Raw genomic sequence first — 26129 nt, 5'->3', positions numbered from 1 at the left:
TTTTAGATACTAACCCTTTATAGGACGTGTCATCTGGACGTCTCTTCTCCATTCAGTAGGCTGCCTTTTGGTTTTGTTGATTGTTTCATTGCTGAGCAGAAGCTTTTTATTTTGATGTAGTCCCAATAGTTTATTTTTGCTTTTGTTTCCCTTGCCTTGGGAGACATACCTAGAAAAATGTTGCTACAGCTGGTGTCAGAGAAATTGCTGTCTTCTAGGATTTTTATGATTTCGGGTGTCACATTTAGATCTTTATTCCATTTTGAGTTTCTTTTTGTGTATAGTGTGAAAGTGGTCCAGTTTCAGTCTTTTGCATGTAGCCATCCAATTTTCCCAACACCATTTGTTGAAGAGACTGTCTTTTTCCCATTGTGTATTCTTGCCTCCTTGGTCAAAGAGTAATTGACCATACAGTTATGGGTTATTTCTGGGCTTTCTATTCTGTTCCATTAATCTATGTGTCTGGTTTTGTGCCAATATCATACTGTTTTGATTACCCCAGCTTTGTGTAGTATGTCTTGATGTCTGGGGTTGCGATACCTCCAATTTTGTTCTTTTTCAAGATTGCTTTGGCTATTTGGGGTCTTTTGTGGTTCCACATAAATTTTAAGATTATCCTAGTTCTGTGAAAAATGCTGTTGATATTTTGATAGGACTGTATTAAATCTGGATTGCTTCAGGTAGTATGGACATTTTAACAATATTTGGTCTTCTAATTCATGGGCATGAAATATCTTTCCATTTGTTTGTGTCATCTTCAATTTCTTTCATCAGTGTTTAATAGTAAGAGTTTTTCCCCTTCTTGGATAAGTTTATTCCTAGATATTTTATTAATTTTGCTACAATTGTAATGAAATTATTTTCTTAATTTCTGTTCTGCTACTTCATTATTAGTGTGTAGAAATGCAATGGATTTCTGTTTATTGATTTTGTATCCTGTGACCTTACTGAATTCAGTTATCAGCACTAATAGTATTTTGGTGGAGTCTTGAGGGTTTTCTCTCTATCATGTCATCTAAGTATCATACCATCTGCAAATCATGTGAAAGTTTTACTCCTCCCTTACCCATTTGGATACTTTTTTTTTTTTTTTTTTTTACGTTCTCGGCAGAGGTTTAGCTCCTTCTCTACGGGCTTCTGGGCCCAGTGCAGGAGTCGGGGCTCTCCTAGTGCCATTTATTTTCTTTTTTTTTCATAATAATATTTTTATTATATTATGATATTCATAATATGGTTTTTGATGTAAAATTCGATGATTCATTATCTGTGTATAACACCTAGTGCACCATGCAATACGTGCCCTCCTTACTACCCATCACCAGTCTATCCCATTCCCCCACCCCCCTCCCCTCTGAAGCCCTCAGTTTGTTTTTCAGAGTCCATAGCCTCTCATGCTTCATTCCCCCTTCTGATTACCCCCCCTTTCTTTATCCCTTTCTTCTCCTACCGATCTTCCTAGTTCTTATGTTCCATAGATGAGAGAAATCATATGATAATTGTCTTTCTCTGCCTGACTTATATTTTATTTCTTTTTTGTTGTCTGCTGTGGATAGGACTTCTAATACTACATCGAACAAAAGTGGTGAGATTGGGCGTCCTTGTCTTGTTCCTTACCTTAAGAGAAAAGCTCTCAGTTTTTCACCATTGAGTATGATGTTAGCTATTGGTTTTTCACACATGGCCTTTTATTATGTTTAGGTATGTTCCCTCTAAACCCACTTTGTTAAGGGTTTTTATCATGAATGGATGTAGTAATACTTTGTCAAATGCTTTGTACTGCATCTGTTGAAATGATTCTTATGTTTTTTATCCTTTCTCTTGTTGATGTGATGTATCATGTTGATTGACAGGCAAACACTGTACCACCCTGGCATCCCAGGAATAAAATCTACTTGATAATGGTGAATGATTTTTTTAATGCATTTCTGTGTTTGGTGTGCTAATATTTTGTTGAAGATTCTTGCATCTGTGTTCATCAGAGATACTGGCCTGTAGTTCTCTTTTTTGTGGTGTCTTTATCTGGTTTTGGTATCAGGGTCATGCTGGCCTCATAGAATGAATTTGGAAGCTTCATTCTATGAGAATATGTATTAAGTCTTCTTTAAATGTTTGGTAGAATCACCTGTGAAGCCGTCTGCTTCTAGACTTTTGTTTGTCGTGAGTTTTTTGATTACTGATTTGATTTCATTTCTGGTAATCAGTCTGTTCAAATTTTCTATTTTATCTTGATTCAGTTTGGGGAGAATATATGTTTCTAGGTACTTACTCGTTTCTTCTAGGTTTCTTGTCCAGTTTGTTGGCATATAATTTTTTCATAATACTCTCTTACAATCCTTCGTATTTTTGTGGTATTGGTTGTTATTTGTAATCTTCCATTTTTGACTTTGTGTATTTGAGTCTTCTCTCTCTCTCTCTCTCTCTCTGATGAGTGTGGCTAAAGATTTATCAATTTAGTTGATCTTTTCAAAGAACCAGCTCCTGGTTTCATTGACCGGCTGTATTGTTTTATAGTTTCTATTTTGTTTATTCATGCTCTAATCTTTATTATTTCCTTCCTTCTATGGGTTTTGGGTTTTTTGTTTTTCTTTTTGTATCTCCTTTAAGTGTAAGATTAGGTCAGTTTTTTTGAGATTTTTCTCGCTGCTTTTTTTTTTAAGATTTTATTTATTTATTTGATACACACAGAGAAAGAGAGAGAGAGAGACAGCGAGAGAGGGAACATAAGCAGGGGGAGTGTGAGAGGGAGAAGCAGGCTTTCCACTGAGCAGGGAGCCCAATGTGGGGCTTGATCCCAGGACCCTGGGATCAGGACCTGAGCTGAAGGCAGACGCTTAACAGCTGAGCCACCCAGGCGCCTTGAGGTAGGTCTATATTGCCATAGACCTCCCTTTTAGAACAGCTTTGCTATATCCCAAAGGTTTTGGACCGTTGTGTTTTCATTTTCATTTGTCTCCATGTGTTTTTTTTTAATTTCCTCTTTGATTTCTTGGTTAAGCCATTCATTATTTAGTAGCATGTTGTTTAACCTTATGTATTTGTATTCTTCCCAGATTTTTTTTCTTGTAGTTGATTTCTAGTTTCACAGCATTGTAGTCATAAAAAAACACATGATAGAACTTTGATCCTTTTGAATTTGTTGAGACTTGTTTATGGCCTAATGTGTGATCTATCCTGGAGAATGTTTTGTGTATACTTGAAAAGAATATATATTCCACTGTTTTAGGATGGGATGTTCTGAATATGTCTGTTAGATCCAACTGGTCCAGTGTGTCATTCAAAATCACTGTTTCTTTGTTGATATTCCATTTGGATGATCTATCCATTAATGTAAGTGGAGTGCTAATGTCCCCCTTCTGTTATTGTATTACTATTGATTATGTCCAGTATGTTTGTTATTAGCTGCTTTATGTATTTGGTGCTCCCATGTTAGGTCCATAAAAACTTCTAATTGTTATATCTTCTTGTTGGATTTTTCACTTTAGATTACATAGTGTCCTTCTTTATCTCTTGCTACACTCTTTTCTTTGAAGTATGTTTTGTTCCATATAAGTATTACTATCCTGGCTTTCTTTTCACTTCCATTTCTATGATAAATGCTTTCCCATTCCTTTACTTTCAATCTGCAGGTGCCTTTAGGTCTACAATGAGTATCTTGTAGAAAAAAATCATAAAAATTAAATCAGTCTCTTGTAGGCAGCATATTGATGGGTCTTGCTTTTTTATTCATTCCATCACCCTACCTCTCTTGATTGTTTAAAAAAGTAATTATTGATAGGTATGTATATATTATCATTTTGTTATTTGTGTTATGGTTGTTCTTGTAGTTCTTCTCTGTTCATTTCTTCTCATTCTCTCTTCTCTCACAGTTTGCTGGCTTTCTTTACTCGTATACCTGTTTCCTTTCTATTTATTTTTTGCATTTTTATTACCAGTTTTTGATTTATGGTTACTATTAGGTTTATATATAACATCTTGTGCTTGTAGCGGTCTATATGAAGTTCATGGTTGCTTAAGTTTGAACCCATTCTTGACTGCCCCCACCCACCATATTTTATACATGGTGTCATATTTTACATCCTTTTATTTTGTGAGTCCCTTGACTTGATTTTTATAGATACACTTAATTTTACTGCTTTTATGCTTCCTACTTTTCTTACTTCTATTTATAGTTTTTCTTTTCCCCTCAGAGAGTTCCCTTTAACATTTCTTGTAGGGCTGGTTTAGTAGTGATGAATTTCTTTACCTTTGTTTGTCTTGGAAACTCTTTCTTTCTCCTCTTATTCTGAATGATAGCCTTGCTGGATAGAATATTCTTGGTCACAGGTTGTTTTTGTTTTTGTTTTTGTTTTTGTTTTCCTTTCAGCATTTTGAATATATTTTGCCACTACCCTCTGGCCTACAATATTTTTGCTGAAAAATCAGCTGATAGCCTTATGGGGTTTCCCTTGATGTAACTTTTCTTTTCCATTGATACTTTTAAAATTCTCTCTTTATCAGTACTGTTTGCCATCTTAATTACCATGTTTCTTCATGTGGACCTCCTTGTGTTGATTCTGTTAGGAGCTCTCTGTGCCTCCTGGATCTGGATTTCTGTTTCCTTACCCAGATTTGGGAAGTTTTCAACTATTATTTCTTCAAATAAATATTCTACTCCCCTTTCTCTCTTCTCCTTTTGGAATCCCTGTAATGCTAATGCTGTGGTACTTGCTGGTGCTGAGCTTCCTTAATTCATTTTCGTTTGTTATTTTTTCTCTCTTTTGTTCAACTTGACTACTTCCCATTACTCTGCCCTCCAGGTCACTTCCTCTAGTCTACTATTTATTCCATCTGGCTTATTTTAAATTTCAGTTATTGAGTTCTTCATCTCTGATTGGTTCTTTTGGATTTTTTTTTTTTAATTTTATGTATTTATTTGACAGAGAGAGACAGCCAACGAGAAAGGGAACACAGGCAGGGGGAGTGGGAGAGGAAGAAGCAGGCTCGCAGCGGAGGAGCCTGATGTGGGGCTCGATCCCAGGACTCTGGGATCACGCCCTGAGCCGAAGGCAGATGCTTAATGACTGAGCCACCCAGGCGCCCCATCTTTTGGATGTTTTCTATCTCTTTGTTGAGGGTCTCACTGAAGTTCTCCACTGTTTTCTCATTCCAGTGAGTATCTTTATGACCATTACTTTAAATTCTCTATCAGGCATATTACTTATCTCTATTTTCCTTAAACTCTCTTGTTGTGGTTTTGTTCTTTCTTTCATTTGGGGCATATTCCTCTGTCTCCTCATTTTGTCTAATTTTCTGAGTCTGTTTCTGTGTGTTAGGAAAGTGAGCTACACTTCTTCCTCTGGAGAGGAGTGGCCTTATGCAGCAGAGGTCCTATAGTGCCCTGCAGTGTAACATCCCCTGCTTACCAGCACTTCAGGGGTGTCTCCTGTGTGTGTTGTGTGTGCCCTGCTATTGTGGCTGAGCCATGTTTTCCTTTAGTCCAGCCGTCTGCAATGGCTCTGTTTGCCTCTTGTGGCAGTGGCTTAGTCCCTGTGTTGTTAGTTGGCCAGTCTGGGGCCAATTTGGGCTTGAGTTGAGTGAGGCCAGGCATTTATCAGAGATGCAGGAGCACCAAACTGCAGGGTGCTCTTCTGTGTTGTCTCCTGAGAAGCTTCCATCAATGGGCAGGGCCTGTAGTCAGACCTGATGTCTGCTGCCCACCCACTGCTGGGGACCTAATTGGACTGGTTTGCAGGATTATCTTCTCCTCTCCCTGGGGCAGAAGTCACTTTGGAGTAGTTCTGGCCCCTGTTGGGGCTGCTTGCACACTGCCAGGCTTGTGACCCTGCTTTGGATGGGCTCTCATAAAAGGCATAGTGGAGGGGGCGGATCCACAGAAGAACATGGGGGTGGGGCATGTGATTCCAGGAGGGTCCTCTTGGTGTGCTTCAGGAGGGGACCTGTAGCTGCCTGAGAAGACTCTTGCCAAGGCAGGCTGGGTTGGAGGGGGCAGATATGCAGAAGCACATGGGGATGAGGCACACTCTTAGCGAGCCAGGTGGAGAGTATTAGCACTGTGCTCGTTCTCACAGGTGTCCATGTATCTAGGCTAGTCAGCAGTGGGAGGAGATGGTGCTCCTTTGCTCTCAGAAAAGTCACCCAAAAATCCCTGCGTCTCCAGCACATGGTCTGATATTAGTAAATAAATCTCCTTCCCGTATATCACAGGTGTTTTTCAAACTGCTGCTTCTATGCTGTATCTCAACAGGGCTGTTTTTTGTGCTGTCTCTTTAAGGGCAGGGACTTTGCTCTCCTAGCTCTCCCAGAGCCACGCCCACTGGTTTTTAAAGTTCTAGGGTTACTCCCACTGATTGTCAGGCACTCTGGTTTTCAAAGCCAAATATTATAGGGATTTGTCTTCCCCATGCAGGTCTCTGTGCCTGGGGTGCCTGGGGTGGGGGTCTGCTCCTCTCCCCTCTCCACGCTTGCTGTGTCCTTCTGTCCTGCAGACAGTCCCCCAGATCCATTTGGCTCCCTACCACATCTTCACCCTTCCTACCCTCTTCAACATGGCCTCTTCTCTACATTTATCTGTGGGGAGTCTTTGCCAGTCTTCAGGTTCTTTTGTTTTGTTTTGTTTTGTTGTTTGTTTATTTTTGTACATTGATTGATGTGGGTGTTATCTAGTTTTATCTATGGGACAAGTTGAGTTTAGGCTTCTCCCACTCTGTCGCCTTCCCAGAAGTCCCCCCACTTTCTTTTCTTACTCTTCAAGTCTTTCAGCCGCTCTGACACCTGCTGCGCACTCAGCCCTGGGCCGGGTATGGGATGAAATGCCTTCAGGTTGTTTGCCCTCTGAGGAGTCTGCCAGAAAAGCAGGTGATGTCGGCATCCTAGAACTGGGGCTCCGCAGGCAGTGAGCACAGAGCAGGATAGGAGCAAGGGGTAACATGGAAATACCTCTCACCCAGTCCTAGGGAATCAGGAAGGCTCTAAGGGCTGGTGACGAGTAAGCTGAGCCATGAAGGACACTTGGAGATTTCAAGGGCAAAGTGAGGGGCAAAGGTAAGAGAAAGATAGTCCGTGTTGGGAGAAATTGTGCTAAGGGATTAAGGGCAATAGAGAAAGCACAGCCCTCAGGGCAGGAAAAGGGTCTTTATGGAAGGAATGGGAGGGCAGGGGGGAGGGAAAGATGGTGAGGCAGATGACATCGGAAAGGCTCCAAAGGCCTTGCTCAGGGCAGTGTACTCCGGCTGAAGGATATGTAACCAGGAAAATGACAGGAGCAAACAATTCTTTCACATTATTTGCCATTATTGATTACAATAAGGTTGGGGTTTTTTTCACATTTAGAAATAAATGTAAAATCATTGCCAATTTCTAGAGAATGCCTAGAAATTAGTGGGAACACAACTCATCCAGGGATGGTGAGTCACTGTAAATTTTCAAAATTATGACCTGTCCCCTCAGTTTCTTGCAAATTATTTCCAGCTAACAGATATTTGTTTATGTGCCCTTTCCTAGAGGTTGGCTTGTGTAATCAGTGGTGGAGGATTGCAAAAGGAAATGCTCTGTTAACGACAAAATATTGTAACATCTTGTTTTATTTGAGGAAAGAAGCTGGAAAGCTTTGCCTAAATAATAAAACGAGCAAATGCTGTGATGCCTTTATGTTCTTTCAAGCTGACACATTATGAGAGCCTATGAAACCTTTAGCTTCTAAAGGAAATAAAGAACAGCCAGAATTTAAGGAGAAGATATACTCCACTTGTATACTGAGCCGATGATATCACACAAGTAACTACTATTGTGGTTGAAGGGAAGTTGCATTCCCAAACATCGTTGGAATGGTGAAGGAAACGCAAGGAAAGTGAGCAACTACTAGTTAGCAACTACTAGTCGCTCCAGTGTGGAGCAACTAACTAGTCAAGTGTGCGTCAGACCTGGAGAAAGAATGTCTGCAATACTACGTAAACTATTAACCACATTCTCCCGAACCAGCCAGGAATTCCTGGGATTAAGTTAGATGTTCTGAAAAGATGTGTCCTCTGGCCATCAGGGGCCTCTCAACTCACTTTCAGGGAGCCCATCCCCTATGGAATAAAAACAACTTGGACAGCTGTCCCGATAATCCAGAAAGGTTGGAGTCAAGGACCTTTAAGGGATGCAAAGAGCAAAATCATTTTGCACAAGCTGAGAAACATTGACAACCACAGTCAAGGCATTTGCTGTCACAATTCTCCAGTGATATCTAGGGCCCAACCCTTGGAGTGAAAGCCTTCTCAAGATAGTAAAGAAGAAAGAAAATCCTTTTTCCTGTCGGAAAGATTATGTGGAAATGTGTCTTGGAAGTTTATATGCACTGCTAAGTTAAACAATCAAAAACCTGTTTTAAAAGGTTGATCTTTCCAAGTTGGTGACAAAAAACTAGTCATAATACATGTTCTTTGTGTCACACCTCAGTCCTTTTTGGTGGGGAGATTGACAAAAAGAATTGCCTAAGGAGCACACTTCCAGGCTTCAAAGCACCAGCATGAGTATGATGGGCTGGGATCAATGCTTATGTGCATGAAGACTCACAGATTTCCCATTACTGCCCTGTCCAAGCTCTGGGCACTGCAGCGGGTCTGAAGCACAGAACTCCAGCATGAGTTCTTGCTCCCTGTCTTTCCATTCCTGGGCTCACTCCCCTACCTTCTCCACCTGGCAAACTTACCTTGTAAAACCCAGCTCGCATAGCTCTTCAAAAGCAAAACCTTTCATTCTCCCATAAGCTGGTCATCCTTCTCTCATCCCCATGGCTCAGGCATTTGTAGGCATTTACCACTTGTGTGTGTGTGTGTGTGTGTGTGTGTGTGTGTGTGTGCGCAAATGTTTGCTGAAGTGTCTTTATTCTCCAGGCTTATGGATTCTTTTAGGGATTTTGTTTACCTTTGGATCTCCAGACCCTGGTCAAGGCTTGGCCAGGAGAAAATATTGCACTTCTCTTCTCTTCTCTTCTCTTCTCTTCTCTTCTCTTCTCTTCTCTTCTCTGTTCTCTTTTCTTCTCTTTTCTTCTCCTTTCTTCTCTTCTCTTCTCCTCTCCTCTTTCTTTTCCTTTCCTTTCCTTTCCTTTCCTTTCCTTTCCTTTCCTTTCCTTTCCTTTCTTTTCTTTTCTCTTCTTTTCTTTTCTTTTTTTAACAAGTAAACATTGGGGGGAAAAATCCCTGGAAGCATGGCTGTTACTTATGGAAGGTTCAGTAACTTAAGTAACCAGGAAAACAGGCGTAGCTGGCTCCAGGGAACAAATGCTGTCACTGGAACTCTGCCTTTCTATTTCTTGTTTCAGTTCTCTTCTGAACACTGCCTTGATTCTCAGACAGGTTCTCTCTCTGTGGTTGCAGTGGGGGAATGTTGTGTTCTGACTGAATTGGCCATCTGTGCACCCCAGAAAGAAAGAAAGCGAGGTACAAAGATCTGAGCACGTCTGAGCAATTACCAGGAGCTGGGAAGGAGGATCATTTTCTGTGGCTTTATTTATAAATGGAAGTTTGTACGATTTGACTGCTTTCACCCGTTCCACTCCCCACCCTCACCCCATCACATCCCTCCCCCACCTCTGGTAACTGCCAGTCTGTTCTCTGAGTTCCATTTTTTGTTGTTCTGTTTTTTTCTTGTCTGAACAAAGCCATCTATATAAACCCATGCATTTCATAAGCATCCACAATGACTTCAGCTCTTCTGGTTTACTCATCAGGAATCGTTTCAAATGCCTTGTTCAACAGCCCCCACCATTTATTCCTAGAATAATAAATAGCGCATGATGACTGAGCAGGTCAGGCACACGGAAGAACTCCCAATCCAGGCGTGGAAGAGGAGGATAAGCATGGCCATGTCTGTAGCTTTGATCTGGAAGTAGACTTCCTGAAGGCATGTGGCAATAAAGATGTGTAATTGTTTATATCTAGTAGCAAAGGGACATCCACGTGGGTTTATTTAGATACATTATCTGAAGCAGGCTTAAACTGTTCATGTGGACTAAACCCAAACTACCACAGCCGTGATTACTGGAAAGGGTGGCATCCGGTACTTGGCGCGATTGTCCCGCAGGATCAGTAAGAATTTAAGACAATTGGTGGTGTACAATCAGTTGCTTATCTACTACCGTGGGGGTCAGAAGTGTTTTAAATTTAGAAACTTTCTGATTTGATTTTAGAAAGATTATACAATTCATACATTTTAACTCTGAAATATCTCCAGGACTGTATACCTACACCTTATCACTAAACAAGCAAACACACACACACACAATGATCTTGCAGCAAAAACTATGAACAGTCACCCTAAGTTGGGCAAATACAGACTAGAAATAATGTCATGCCAGTGCATGTCAGGTTTTGCCATAAATAAAAGTGAATGGTGTATTTAGAGAAAGCACAAAACTTTGTGTTGTCAGAGCCTTTTGGATTTTAGAATTTCATTTTTATTTGTAGTACTTATTTTACATTGGCCCAGGAAATGGACCCACTTTATACTTTCAACTTTGGTAATAAGAAAAAATTCTAAAATACTTGCAAAATTTAACAATAGCTGTAGTTATATGAAAGTGGAAATACTGTGGACCTGACCAGTGGTGAAATTAGGGAGCCGTGTTCTTGCTGGCTTGACGTCGAAGACTTTCTCTCTGCTGCTTGGAATGGGGTTGTCAAGTTCATGCACAATGGCGGTGCATGTGAGTTTCTGTGCATATAATACATGCATTTGTTATTAACACATGCACGGCCATGGAGGAGGCATACAGCCTTCCTTAAGGCTTTGGCAGTGGCTGCGGTGTGGACAGGCAGCAACTGTCCTCTGCAAAGATCAGACACAGTTTTCCTTTTTATGTGAGTATATTGATTTTCTTTCTCCTGGTAAACTTTGCACATCATCTGGGAGGCTTTGTTAACACCTTATTAAGGGAAAACAAACTTGGGGGTGCCTGGTGGCTCAGTCAGTTAGGCGTCTGCCTTCGGCTCAGGTCATGATCCCAGGGTCCGGGGATTGAGCCCCGTTTCGGGCTCTCTGCTCCGTGGAGAGTCTGCTTCTGTCCCTCTGCTCGTGCTCCCTCTCTTCCTCCCTCTCTTTCTCTCTCTCTCCTCTCTCTCTCAAATAAATAAATCTTAAAAGAGAGAGAGAGAGAGAGAGAAAGCAAACTTGTTAGTGAACAGGATAACAAACTATCATTAAGTTTTGAGATTATGTTTGTGTAACTCGGTGTGACCTAATGCATTGTTAAATTAGCAAAGTCTACAAGTAGTATATGGTCTAACAAGTTGCATAGTTATTTTGTATCCAAAATAATGTAACTATGGTCTGGATTTATATAACACGAAGTGAATGTAACACTTCGGCATGAAGGCTAAATGCTATCAGGTCATCAGGGGAACAGTCTTTGGCATGCTCGGTTACCGACTTTCCTTAGGTACCAGGTGGAGAGTGTGGTGATTATGCTCTGTGTCAGGTTTTAGCTTAGAGAAAATTAAATCTATAATTTTAACGTGAATAATGAAGTTTCTAAATAGATAATAAGATTTAGAACTATCAATTGTTCCTTACAGAAGAATCTGAATCTAACCAGATGAGGAGCTGTGAGAGCCTATAGTGGGGATATCTGTTTGTCCCTGGCTATTGACAGAAGTTTCATGGCTGTGAGACACCTTTAGATTGAGTCTAAGTGACAGGTTGTCTGTCGTAACTTGGTAAGCATGAGGACCTCTTCTCATAAATAGTAACAATGGTCCCTCTTATCTGAAAATTTAATCTTTTAACAGGTCTGAGTTTAAACTTGATACACAAATGTTATAAATATTTGTGTATATTCATTTAATACACTTTACAGAACCATATATGAATGTATCTTTGTTTCTTTTATGGAGGCTGATTAGAATGTGCCACCAATGACAAAGTGAAAATCGAAGTATTTGGACTTGACAGACTGGCTCTGCCTCCTAAAGGTGCACCTGTCGCCTGCTACTTGCTTCCAGAATCCCCTGTCCTGCCCCTCTCCATGTGGTGTATTGGACTATCGGACTGGCCATGGCAAATGCCAGCTCCCAGATTCCCTCTCCTTGCTTCAGGCTGGCTTTGCCCAGGGGAGGCCTGCTGGGAGCTGGGAGTTCAGAGAGAAAGCAGAAGCCAGGATGTTTTTTGCTTTCTCTTCATGAAGCATTTCTGGGGGAGCCTGGGTGGCTCAGCCAGTCAAGCGTCTGCCTTTGGCTCAGGTCATGATCCCAGGACTGTGGGATCGAGCCCTGCAGGGAGCCTGCTTCACTGTCTCCCTCCACTGCTCTCCTGCTTACACTCTCTCACATGCTCTCTCTCTCTGTGTGTGTGTCAAATAAATAAATAAAATCATTATTATTTTTTTTAAAGGAGCATTTCTGGCAGTGGCTGCCTCTCTTTCCTCCTCCCAGCTTCCAGCAGTTAGCTACCTCCTCCCTCCGTCCTCCCATCCCAGTGATCAGAGCCCCGGGGCTGCTGGTCTGGGGGGGCTTCCTGCCCTGTGCTGCTAGCACCACCATTGTAACTAGATCTCAGTGTTCAGTTCCCGCAGCTGAACTACCGGGCATGGGCCCTGCTTCCCTAACTTGACTCTGACCCATGTAAATGGCCAGTTACTTGTTCAGTACAAACCACAGATTTACTGCAACCTTCTAGTGGAAACTGTGTGATCCTTTCATTTTATCAAGAGAGAGATGTGTTTCCTTTGGGGCATATTAACTAAGAAAGATCTGGAGACTAACTCAAATTTAACCCTTTGCAAAGGCAAACAGTGTTTTATTTGGAAAACATATTATGGTTAAGCAGTATCTATAAACATCATTAACTTTGGGAAGTTCAATGAAAGCTGTTAGAAGGTTCATGAACAAAGAAGAAGGGTCTCATTGCTGTTTTTTCAGGTTTGTAGAAGTAGCTTGTGCTTGGGACATGTAAGGCTTCCCAGATAATAGTTGTCAGCTCTTTCTATAGAAATTTGGAACACATTAATTTGTGTTTGGCATTGATGAATTAGCTTCCGATCCTATAAGTTTTTATACAACTGGGTTCTTGGTATGAATCTATTTTCAGATTTTGCTGCCTTATTTATTCATTTCCATACTTTCTGTCATTTCCTTCTTTGTGAGAAGCACTGGTAATGAGTCAGGAGTCAGGTCGCAGAGCGGAGTGAAGAGGAGGGTGGCTTCTGAGAATGTCACCAACAGCTGAACTGACAGTTCTTGGGTCTTCCCTTGGTGTATATTTTTGGTTTTTATGGGTCTGATTTGGTTAGAGGGTCAGGCCTCTGTAGTCTGAAATGAAAAACAAGGGAGTTATGATAAAATATAACTCAGTGAGAGCAGAAGGAAAGAATCATAGCCTTGTCTACAGAAATGGTAAAAATGTGACTATGTTTCTATGAACTTAAAGAACATAACTCTGCTGGATTGGAAAACACGTATATTTAACATGTTGCAATATAAAGCCAAGCTCATTTTCAAGGTCATATTCTGGGTCCATTTTTTAAATAGTTTATACTATCATTGAAAAAAGAAAACTGGCCAATCACTGTCATACCTTTTAGCTCCATAGCTAATTAATTATGCCTTCCCAGAATTGAGTATATGGATCTAAACGAAATGAGCCCAGCCCATGGGAACTATAGTTCCTGGTTAGGTAGAAGAATATATTTAATTTAACAGGATTTGTTCTTGGTTTGGTTTGTCTGTCTATTTTTGTAGCTGATTTTTCTCAAACTGGCATTTGTAAAAGATGGGGTGGGCCCCTTAGAGAATCTTTCTTTATCTACATTTAAGGGAGTTAAGATTCCCTTCACTAGGATTGACAGATATCCTACCCAAGGTAGAATTTTTTTAAAGGTTCTTCTGTTTTGCTTTGCTTTATTGTTTGTGTATTTTGCATGCAGATTGGAAATATCAAAAGACTACCAACATCTGAGGCCACTGATTGCATAGGACAGGAGATGACCGGGTCATGCTAGTGGTTGGGCAGAAAAGGTGTCACTGCTATAGGGAGACAGTTCTCGAGGGTTCTCTTGCATTTCTGTACATTGTGAGGGAAGCAACTACTACCCTCTTGTTCTGGACAAACTTTTCAAGGAGGTCGTAGAGAGATCTGCTTATTATCCAGTATAGTAAACACAGTATCGCCCTGCAGGACAAAAGGAAGGTTTGCTTGCAGCTCCTAATTAAAGAGCTGGGTTCCCTAAGCTCAGGGTCCTCACATGTAGTTCAGAACCACTCCCTGGTATCGCCTAGCTTAGTTCATCCACTTCATCCCATGGTTGTTGGGGAGCAGGGGAACTGACATGGCCATCATGTCTGTACTTCTGCCTGAGCTCCAAGTCACGCAGCCCTTTGTCTCTGACCCAGGAGTCTTGTGTCTTCTGCCAGCAGCCACGAGACTGCGGCATACTAACGTGGGAGCTTGCAAGCAGGGTGAAGTCTTAGATCCTCCCCCGGACTTGCTAATTACTCTAGTACTACAGAAGAACCTCCTTTCATAAAAATTGGTGGAGAAAGTGTTGAAATTCACTGATGTGACATATATATTTAATATAGAGTTGATAATTTGTATTTTCGTTTTATCAGCCCATGTGAGATACTGGAATTTTCCGAATATCTATAACTTTTTATACTATTATCTATAAACATCCATTTCCCCCCAATAAAAAGGATTTTGGCTTTTATCTGGCTGGATTTTATCTGGTGTTAGAACAGTTTGTGATTTGTTAGCCGAGCATCTACCAGTAGTTTTTTGCAAGCTAAGAAAAAATATAAATACTGTCTATTTATCTGTTTATGAAATACCTTCTCAATAGCCCAGCCAACTCAGCTCTTTTGGAGGAATTACTTTGTGTTACGAGTGGAATTTTTTTCATGTCTGCAGAAAGCAGTTGCAGCCAGCTCAGTGTCTTTCACAAGGGTCAGTCCTGTCCTCCATGCTTTTCGCTTTGGCAGTCAGGAATTGCTCTGAATCTTTTTCTTAACATCCTTGAACTGGCCTTTGAAGGATTTGTAAAATTTCATAAGGTTGTGTAAGGAGGGTAGCATTCCCTGGTAAAAAAAAAAAAAAAAAGAAAAAGAAAAGAAAAGAAAAAAGAAAAGAAAGCTATCAGTTCCAATTTCCATGCCACTCAGGGAAAGACGAGGCTCATAGGCGTGACGCCACGGACACACCTAAACAGTCGTTCATCAGAAGCACTGGCCACCCTATTACAGTGAGACTATTGTCACACCCTTGTCTGTGGGGCTGAGGACCACAAGCAGGACGACTAGTATGCCCCTTGCTCTGGGTAGGATAGGTTCTGGCTAACTAGCAGGTGTACCATCTGGGGTTGGTAGGACACTTGCAAATAAGAACAGCCTGGGCTCCAAACAGCTGTCTTTGGGACACTTCTCTGTACAGTGGCACACTTTAGATGTTTGGGAAGTAACACCTGTTACCTGAGACGTGGCACCATTTTCAGATGCAATAAGTGAGGTCTGTTACAGCTGTCATCTTCAGAGAGAGTAAACAAAGTTTACTCCCTCTACCACTAATGTCAGTATAACTCGATGGTCTTCAAATGTGTGGTTCCCAGAACAATAGTAAAAGCATCACCTGCCAACATGGTAGAAATGCAAATCATGGGCCCTACTTCAGTACTACTGAATTACAGAACTCTGGTGTGCGGTCTAGCAACGTTTACCATAACACTGCCCCCAGCAGGTGATTCTGATTCACACTGGTATTTGAGAGCCACAGGTGTTACTCACTGTATCTCAGGTCAGAGGAGAAGGAGGTTAGTTGGGTTATAAGTAGGGAAANAATAAATGAAGGGTAGTGCTGTCACATGTATAAAGGGATGATGGTAGAATTTGTTGAATAAGCCTACTGATTTTTTCATTGAAGAAAATATATCTAATGCCTGTTCTCTGCGGGGCACTGTTAAGATACAGATATGAATAAGGGATTCCATAATACTTCAGAGTCTATGTCAGGCGTGGACTGTTGGCCTACGGACAAAATCCCATTTTCCAAATGTTTTTATAAATAAAGTTGTACTAGGACACAGTCATAGGTGTCCACCTGCATATTGTCTGTGGATGCTCTTAGGCTACAGTGCAGATTGAGAAGCTCAACAAGGACCCACGAAGTCCCACCAAGCCAAAAACATTTCATATCTGGAGCTATAATAAAAGGTCAAGTCTAGTGTTTCAAGGGGAACTACTGTCCATATTCCAAGTAGTTGTATTCAAATGGAGTTGAGGAGGAAGTGTGGTGTGCAAATGTCCTTCTGTTGTCCGGTGATAAACTTGTATTGGAGTTTTGCTGTAGCAGAGAACATCACTTCAAGGATGTGGTTATCGTGGAAGGTGTAAAGACTTCCAGACAAGAGGCAAAGCAGAGCACCTTAGTGTAGGAAGGGCAAAGGGGTGAGAACAAATAGAGAAAGAACAAAGGGAAGAAATGAAGAAAAATAAAGAGTTGGGTTCAGAAAGGAGAATATAAGCCGTCAAAAGAATGTGACCTACGTGAAAAGCTAAAGTAAAGGCATGTGTGCAGGACAAGGCTGGTGAAGCCAATTAAGGAGACAAGTACAGGTTTCGAACATTCCCAGCTGCTTAGCGTGGGGGGTGGAGTCCAAGTCTCCCGGAGAATTCTGGGACCCTGTACAGAGGCAGAAAACGGTGTGGGAAGCGTCTGGGGAGAGTCGCACTCTGCTACTGTGTAAGTCTGCGTGTTCGTACCTGCTTATTTATAGGAGTGTTCCTTCGATTCCTCACTCTGTATCCCATCCTTGCTGCTAACTGACCCACCATGGAGCAGCGCCATGGAAAAAGCACTGAGTTCCCCTTAGAAAGTCTGGTTACTTCCTGCTTCACCTCCGATTGTTTGACTTTGGGCAAATCATTTCATGGCTCAGTGTCTCCCTTTCCTCATTTATGAGATACCATTTCAGGCTTCCTCCTGCATTCACAGTGTGCTGTTCTACTGGACTCACTAATCATGGAAGGGCATCGCTAAGCCAGGGTCACGGAGCGTTTCCCCAGCTCCAGGGCTGAAAGAGCAAAGGAAAATGAGCAGAGACACTTGGGCGCTCCTGAAAAGGAGATTGCTGACTAGTTTGGCATGAGGGCATTAGTTTCCCTCCAAAGATTTGATGTGGACTTATTTCTAACTCATACCTACTAATAGATTTCCTCTCTTGCCCGAAGAGATTGTTCACTGTGAAAATGTTTAGAGAAGGGAAAATGGCCAGCTGGGCTCCATGCCTGGGATTTCTCACAGAGTTCTCATTCTTCCAGGAATTTTTCTTTAAATGTGGAGCACATCCGACCTCCGACAAGGAAACGTCAGTAGCTTTGAACCTGATCACAACAAACAGTCGAGACATCACCTGCATAACGTGTACCGACATCAGGTAAGGCTAGGAAACACCGTCCCCCTCCACAGGTCGCTTTTCCGGTGGTGGCCTCTTGTGGGAACATCGTCAGTGGTTTCTCTTTCTTGATGAATGTCTGCTTTGCTTCGATGCCCTTCGCGCAATGTGGGTGTGTTTCAGTATGATCAAACCGCTTAAAGAGCCAAATCTTAGTGTGGTCCATGGTCAGAGCTTCAATGCCTTCACCCAGTGTGCGTATATTTCAATGTAATCAAACTTTTTAAAGTGTCAAATCTGTAATGTGGTCAGTGGTCAAATAGTACTCTAAAGATAGAAGTGAGAAGACTTACGTCTAAGGGTCGTGTAATCTTAATAAACACATGTATTGATATTGGTGAGTTCTAAAATAAGTCTAAACCTGATGTGAGTGTTAGGAATGCCCTAACAATTTATGAGCACCATTTATTCTTGGAGTGTAGGATCCATAACACTTTATTTTAAGCAACCTCTACACCCAGCATGGGGCTCGAGCTCACAACCCCAAGATCGAGAGTCACGTGCTGTACTGATTGAGCCAGCTGGGCGCCCTAAACATTTTATCTTTAAAATGGCTTTTCCACACTTCAGTTCTTCCGCGTAACTTGATACGCCCAAAATAAAAGCCTGTAGCTAGTTTGGGACCTGGATATTTCTAATCTCAGTAGAAGAAAGAAAATGTGGAGGTTCCCTGTTAGGAAAACCAGGGATAAGGACTAGATTTGAATTTCAGTTTGGGAGGCAAGGACCACGTAGAAAAACCCAAGCCTATTGTATCTTCAGAGTTGATGGCTGAGAGTAGAACTCCTTACTTTATTCAGATGAACAGAGTAAAAGAAAATAGCTTTATTCCATATTCTCTGAGGTTGACCAGAAGCTCAAATTGCAATAGAGGGAGTCTAGCCCTGATATCAAGAACTTTCAGTGAAATGCCAAAACGAATTAATGAATAAAGTCAAAGAATCCTGCTTGTTCCAGACTTCTAAGCAAAGACTGATAAATACCCTCAGCATTTTGGTCTTGTCTCTCTTTGGTCTTGGGAGTGTGTTAGGTGGCCTTTTAAAGTTACCGTAAGCTCTGTGATTTGGTGGTTACTAGGAATACTCCTAACATAACACTTCTATCCTTTCATAAATTTAAATAAAAATGTTGACTAATAGAAGCCTAAAATCTTAACAGCATCTGTTAGGCAAACTTGTATCCAAGAAGGGATAAAAATGAGACTTTTTTTTGCTGCTGCATTTTTAGTTCCTGCTGTGATAGGGAACACCACAATATTGCCTAAAATGCAGCTTTCCAGCATCCCTCGGTGAGGTGAATGATTGCAAATGGCTAATCTTTTCAACACGAAAGAACAGCTGATTCTTCTGGTATTTCAGGAAAGGAGCTGGGGAGTCTTAAAAAGGAGAGCTCGACTGCTCTGTAAGCGCTAAGAAATTAAAATCACGTCTCAGTGTTTCATAGGAGAAATGAGTTTTTCTCTAAGTCAGAATGCAGCCTGCCAGCCAATATTTAAAAACCCTCCATTAGAGTTGGTAAAGATGGCATTAAAATCTGTAGTATTGATCATACTATCTTACTCGGAGCATTACTCTGCATGCTTCCTGCTGCTAAGCTGTCGCCTTTGTATTAATAACACACAACATCCGTCCAGGGAAACAAGCCGCTTCCCAGATGCACGGGGAGGTCATTGCTAGAAAAATAATATTGTCTGTTGCAATAAAATTTTTCCTGTTTTTATTTTGAGGGGGTTTTATAAATAGAAGCTACTATATTCAATTAGATTTAAGTATGTGTATAGAACCAACCACTTGACTGAATGAGGTCCCCTATATAAAAGAGCAGAGGACTAGCCTGTATGTAAAATAAAGGACGAGACCCTCTCCTCTTCTAGTGAAGGATTCAGGCATAGGGATTTCACAAAAGCCTGAATGAGGACACGCCAATACTTTGTTGTACTTTGCTGATTGTCGTGGCTTCTTTCCCTTTCTTTCTTTCTTTCTCTGCAAATGCTTTATTTTCTAATATAGAAGTGTTTCACTCACAAAAAAAAAAAAAAATGTTAGAATGTTTTTACCTTCATGGTTAGCAAGATTTGGGTTTAATTCTAGCATCTTGAGTATGCCTAAATATTTGCATGTATGCATGGGGGGGTATGTGTGAAATGTAATCATATGTATATATAGTTTTGTATCTGGCTTTTTCCACTTAGCATTGCATCATGAGACATCTTCCCTGCTATGAAATATCCTATGAAAATAAGTTTTGTTTTGTTTTTAAATAAGTACCTAAGATTTCGTCATTTGGGAATACTCTAATCATTTGCCTATTGCTGATGATTTGCATTATTTCTAATTAAAAATATTAAGTAACCCTTAAATCTATATCCTTTTCCAAAAATCATCGACTGCTTATTTTGAATCTAAGAATAGTGTCATAGAAATGGTAACAGAAGGTCAGCGTTAATGGACACAGGTTCTTGATGCATATTGCCGAGTTTATTTCCATTTTAGACCATGACTGCCTATCTTGAGAGGGCTCCATGCTGCATCTTTTCCAGTATTATGTTCATAGTTTTAGTTTTTGCCTATTTGCTAATGGATATTTTGTCATTAATATTTTTTTAAAATTATTATTGGCAAGTTCGAGCATCTCTCACTTATTCGCATTTTTTTTTTGCTTATTTGCATTTTCTATTGTGAGAGAAAAATGTGAAACTTTCTCAGTATGAAAGCTTTAGGAAGAATCTGGGGGAAAAAAAAAGATTGCCTCTGCAATTACTTTCTCATTCACTTATACATAATATCAGTATGTCCCTTACTAATATAAGGTTTTCTGCCCTGTGAATTTATGTTTCAATGTATTTCTTTGGTTTGGATTTTGAAATATCACATCTTCCTGGAGATAAATCAAGTTACTTAATTACAGAATTGAAAATAAAAATTGGGGGTATCTATTTATATTTTATGTTTGTTTTATTTATTTTTGTATGTACCCTAATCATACATCATTAGTCAAATTAGGCATCATTAACTACATAATAGATTAAAACCAGAGGATTAATTTCAATTCCACTTGTCGGTCGCTGGCATATGGGAAAATGATTGACTTTTGCATATTGACCTGGTATCCTGCAACCTTGCTATGACTGCTTATTATTTCAGGAATTGCTCTGTGGATTCTTTCAGGTTTTCTGCATAGATTATTATGCGTCATCTGTGCACGTGCGCAGTTTTGTGTCTTCCTCCCCTATCCATATCCCTTTATTTCTTTCTTCTTGCTTGTTTGCATTAGCAAGGACACCCAGTGTGATGTTGAAAAGGGGTGGTTGAGAAATGACCCACTTGCCTTGGAACTGATCATAGTGGGAAAGCTTCAAGTTTCTTTCCTAGTTTCCTGACAGTTTTTATCTTGAATGGGTGTTGGATTTTGTCAAATACCTTTTTTGTGTTTACTGATATTATCGTGTGATTTTTCTCTTTTAGTCTGGTGTTTAGCCTGTTTTAGTCTATGATTATATTAATTTATTTTTGAGTGTTGAATCAGCTCTGCATACATGGGTTTCATCCCTCTTGACTATTGTACATAATTCTTTTTAAGCTTTTCTGTATTTGATTCGCAAATATTTTGTTGAGGATATTTGCATCTATGCTCATGAGAGGTATGGGTTTGTAGTTTTCTTGTGCTGTCTTTGTCTGGTTTTAGCATTAAGGTACTTTTGGCCTCATAGAATGAGTTAGGAAGTATTCATTCTGTTTCTATCCTTTGAAAGAGATTGTAGAGAATTGGTTGCAAGGTGGAAATTTTATTTATTATTGTGCTTTACAAGCATACAATTTTGTATACAAAGAGATTAACATCTCTTTCATCGCCCTTCTTAACAATAATTCTTAATAAACGTTTAATAACATATTCAAGAGTCTCCAGCACCACTAAGCTAACTTTTTGACCTTAGGAAGATAACACAATCTCTTAAGCCTTCAGGTTCCTTATAATGTCTGAGAATCTATAAGGCTCTGGCTGGTTTTAAAAGCTTGCAAAAGGTAGGAGCAGTGCTTGTTCACAGCTTATAAATCAATCGTGTCATTTGAGAAAACACTTGTTTGTGGTCCTGCCTGCTGAAAAATGCAGAAATAAAAGATGAGGTTTTCAGTGACACTCCTTTCCAGAGCCCACAGATGTGATTGTAATATGTAAAGGTTTATGTGTCTAACATAGATGTGTTATTTCCAGATATTAGCCTTAAAATTTAATTCAGGTATGTGGTTTGTGTCCTTCGAGTTTACCTTGTATGTAAAATATTTTCCCCTTTCTTGAGGCATCTGGGTGGCTCAGTCGGTTAAGTGTCCGCCTTCTGCTCAGGTCATGATCCCAGGGTCCTGGGATCAAGCCCCACATCAGGCTCCCTGCTCGGTGGGGAGTCTGCTTCTCCCTCTCCCTCTGCCTGCCGCTCCCCTGCTTATGCTCTCTCTCTGTCAAATAAGTAAAATTAAAATAAAAATAATAAAACTTTCCCCTCTCTTAAAGAAGAAAGTGAGCTATGTGAGAGCCACAACAGCCTGAGGTTTTACATGAACCAGCAAATTCCCATCAGCCATCCGGCCTCGCAGCCCCTCTACCTACCCGCAGAAGTGAGTTGATCTGATCCATTCAAGGTTATCAGTTGCTAGTCTTACCTTTATGAACAAAAAGTAGTAAACTGAACAAAAGGGAAAAAAAAAGAAAAACAAAAAACCAAAAACTTGAACCAAGAACAGAAAGTATAGCACTTGAAGGCAGAATGGCTATATTATGAATTTCCTTTTTTTTTCCTTCAAGTTTTTATTTAAATTCCGATTAGTGAACACACAGTATAATATTAGTTTCAGGTGTAGAATTTAGTGATTCATCACTTACATCGTAATTTTTGTTATGTATTTCCAATAGAAATTCCATCAGAAATGTTCAGAACACTCCTGGATACCTCAGTTCGACTTAAGAGTGGCAGTACTCTGCCATGTGAAAGTGACAGGAACAACGCCACAGTGAGACTTGTGTGCTTTCCTGACCAGTGTGTGTATCTTGCAATGCACCCTGACGTCTTGATCCCCCCCCCCCCCCTGGGGAACATGGTATTTCTGCTTCTTGAATCTTACTTTGCAGTATTAGTCTTAAAATTTAAAATGTATACTTTGAAAATTACAAAATAGAGAAATTATTAGCATGATACCATTTGGCAAAAAGAAAGAAATCATCTCCACCCTTCTGCTTTGTTCCTTCTGAGGCTGCCTAGTGAATTCCTGCACTTCTTTTCACCTCTATCTGCTGTTCTTCAGTTTACAAAGCTGAAGACAAACTAAAAAAAATAACCATGTTTGCACAGCCAAGATTTAACTTTCCAGAAGCATGTTTTAAAACTCAGCTCCTAGTAGGACATTAAATCTAAGAACTGGTACTACTTTATAATTTTCCTCAACTCTTCCACTAAAGTCTTATGTTTTTGATGTCATTGTTGTTTGATATAAATGTATTTTTATAATTTTCTTGCTTTCAAATTGAAGTGATGTTGCCTTGGGATTGCAGACTTCAAAGATTTACTTGGGTTTGGAGATTAGTAAAGATTTATCTCAAAGTCCATTTGTACTTGCTCTTGGGATCCTGGGAGAGAGTGATTTAGCTATCATTTGGCAGTATTTTAGTATGCGTTCATTCATTCATTCAACAGAGATTTTAAAAAATGGGGATCTTAGTTACTTCCCTTTGAATACATTTGTTATGTCTTAGGCTTCTCCTCTCAATTCATACTTTTATTTTAGTTATCTTTGGCTTTTATGTTGTGATTTAGAATTAATATACAAGTTCTTTTTCTAATTTTGAGACATTGCTCAACAGTTATATTTTATGAACTTAACTGTTTCTTGACATTCTGGCATTAGATGGGAACTGATGATTTTATACGGTCGTCGGGGTCTGAAGAGCATCTTCAGAGACTCCAGATATAGCCACATAGAATTTGACTGAAATCTTTAACATGGCCTCCTTCAGTAAATGGCTTTAGTTCTGTGATGGAAAAAGTGTTGGATTGTGTGTGTGTGTGTGTGTGTGTGTGTGTGTGTGTGTGTGTGTATGAATGAGTGATAGCACTAGAGACCTTCTTTATGCCGACAGATCTATATATTTCTCTTACTAGAGAAATAGCTTGTATACTCCTAGGTAATGTAACATGCCAGGAACAAAAGATAGTTTCATACAAGTAGGGGAGAATCTCAGAGCGTCTGTTTTACACAGCATTACAGAGAAAGGTAAATCAGAATAGCACATTTATGTTGTAATAAACAGAAGTCTGTTACAGAGTAGAATGGAATATTTTATACCTTTTTAAGATGAAACAGGAAACTTCAAAGATATGTCTTCTAGTTTGAAGCAGGCTACTTCACACTGTGCCCCAGGCCCCATGGGAGTTAGTTCTCTCTGCGTATGCTGTGAGTGATTTCTTTCCTGAAAGAGTGTGTGTGGCACACTCTTGAGAGAGAACTGCGATACACCCTTCCACGTTGGAGAATTCTTCCTATGAGTGGAGTCTCCCATACAAGAAATTACATTGCTTCTTTGAAATTAAAAGGTAGTGCTTAATTATCTATAATCCTTTCACTAAATTATTTTCAAATTATTTGAATATATGTCTTACAGATGAAGAAATTGAGGCTAGGACATTGTAAAAATTGCATCTGGTCACAAGGTCCCTGGCGTTGGCGGTATCTCTCATCACACCTCACCCCCTGCAGGTCTGGGTTTCCTCTGGAATAAAAGGCAAGGCTGTCTGCTGGGGCTGGAAGGTAGCTTTGCATATGAAAAAGGAAAATATTAGCAGTAAAGTGAGATACAAAGACAGTTCAAAAACCAGTAAGAGCTGAAACACCTGAGCTATACACAAGCCTGTCTGCCCTGCGAGGTTGCAGGTGCCACAAGGACGAGGTCCAGCTTGGCCGATGCGCAGACATGCTGATGCTGCGTGCCCCCACAAGCCTTTGTGTCAAGGAGATTTCAGTAAACATTTACTGATCTGAATTAAAGTAAATCTGGTTTCATGCAGAGCAACAAACAGAAAGCAAGTTCTTTTCATATGGAACACTTTCCTTTTAGAAAAGCCCTTCTGTAAAAGTACGCGTATCATGATGAGCACGGAGTGATGTCTGTGCGTTGAGTCACTGTATTGTACACCTGTAACTAACATAACACCATAGTAAGCATTCTGGAATTTAGAAATCAAACAAATAAACAAATGGGGGGAAAAAAGAACTTCTGAATCTAGTAGGATTTTCCAAAACTGAATGAAACAAATTAATCAGAAATCAATGGAGAGTTTTACGGTATTGGTAGGAGTAAGGGGAAAAGTCAAATTTTGAAGTCCAGCCTTAGGATATAGATTTCTCAGCTATATTGTTTGGGGTCAGTTACTTATGAAAACAGGAGAAATAGTTTATCAACACTGATACTTTGAAATGTGAGCCGTGTCAGTTTTAATGTCAGTCAGTGACCTTCATATTTCCTGCAGCGAACCCTGTAGATTTCAGCTGCAAGGGGCTGCATCAGCGGGGTGTCCTGGAGACATTACAGATGCGTGTGCATGAAATTCATATGCCTCATCTTTCCATTTAACTGTCCCTGTGGGTGCACAGCAGCCCCCACTGGCACTAGTAAGACAATATTGCAAATCCTCTTGGACCAATTTTGTATCCATTGAGGTCAACCTTGCATGTTGTAACCGTCTGGATTTTAAGCAGTTCATTTTCTGATGGTGGAGGTTAGGAAGCAACTGTCTCCGTAAAGCATCCAAGTGGCTTTGCTAGAACTTTGTTGATGGCCACATGTTATTTTCAGGGTCCATTTTCATTGGAAATAAATGATCACACAGTTTTTAAACAGCAATATTTTACTTAGAAAAATATGATAAATGGCTTGTTCATTTGTTTTTAGTTGCAGTTAGCGATTGGTTATAAATTTGGTGAGGGCAAGACGTTTTTCCATTGCAAATTATTTGTGCTGATTCATATCTTTGGGAAATTTCTACCTGCTAGGACCTGTTTAGTGGTAAGCAGTGACAGGATCCACCTTTTCCTTTGCAAACGCCATTGATGTAGCTACTTACTCCCATGACATGTAGAATTAAGTATTTGCAGATTTGTCCCTTGTTGCTTCCACAGCTTGTAGAGTTAGTTACAACCAAACAAGCAATGGTCTCAGTAACCTGGATTGCAGGCAAAGTTATTAATTGAAGTAAGGGTCATGACGTGTTGATTCTGTTTTTTGTTAATTTGGCAAATTTCACATCAAAGAAAGCCTGGCCTCAACTCCTCTATCTGCAGTGTGCTGGAAAAGAAGTCCCCAGGGTTTATAGATCCATATATACTTTTCCACAGCACTGAGGGCTACTCCGTGTACTGCTGTAACAGTCCTTACACTGTCACATGCACACATTAATGTCTGGAAATCGTATCGTCTAACACAGGTATCATGGGCAAAGCAAATTCAGGCAGGCGTCTGCCATGCTTAGCACCTCCTCTAACATTAGGGAGGACTGAAAAGTCAATCTGTTCATTCAGTAGGTATTTACTGTTTTTCTCAATTTCACTTCTTTATGATAGAAATATAAATTTATCTGATTAAAGATAGGAGTTGTATGAAAAGACTCTTCCCACGAGTTGAAATATCCCAAGAGTTCAATTATAGATTCCAGAGTGCAAACCTTTAT

At 40.2% G+C, this 26129-nt stretch overlaps 1 protein-coding gene across 2 annotated transcripts in view; it reads left to right on the top strand.

Moving 5' to 3' along the window:
• PRKN (parkin RBR E3 ubiquitin protein ligase) overlaps window positions 1–26129 on the top strand; it is a 1045173-nt gene that overhangs the window by 441591 nt on the left and 577453 nt on the right. For both annotated transcript variants that reach the window (XM_008688480.2, XM_040628035.1), the window contains exon 5: window positions 17286–17401. In XM_008688480.2, the coding sequence (XP_008686702.2) occupies window positions 17286–17401 (116 nt within the window). The remainder of the gene's footprint in view (window positions 1–17285; window positions 17402–26129) is intronic.

This window comes from Ursus maritimus, unplaced genomic scaffold (genome assembly GCF_017311325.1).
Source record: "Ursus maritimus isolate PB19 unplaced genomic scaffold, ASM1731132v1 scaffold_13, whole genome shotgun sequence".
Lineage (NCBI taxonomy): Eukaryota > Metazoa > Chordata > Mammalia > Carnivora > Ursidae > Ursus > Ursus maritimus.
The sequence above is the reverse complement of the archived record's forward strand: the minus strand, read 5'-3'. Positions and strand labels throughout refer to the sequence as shown.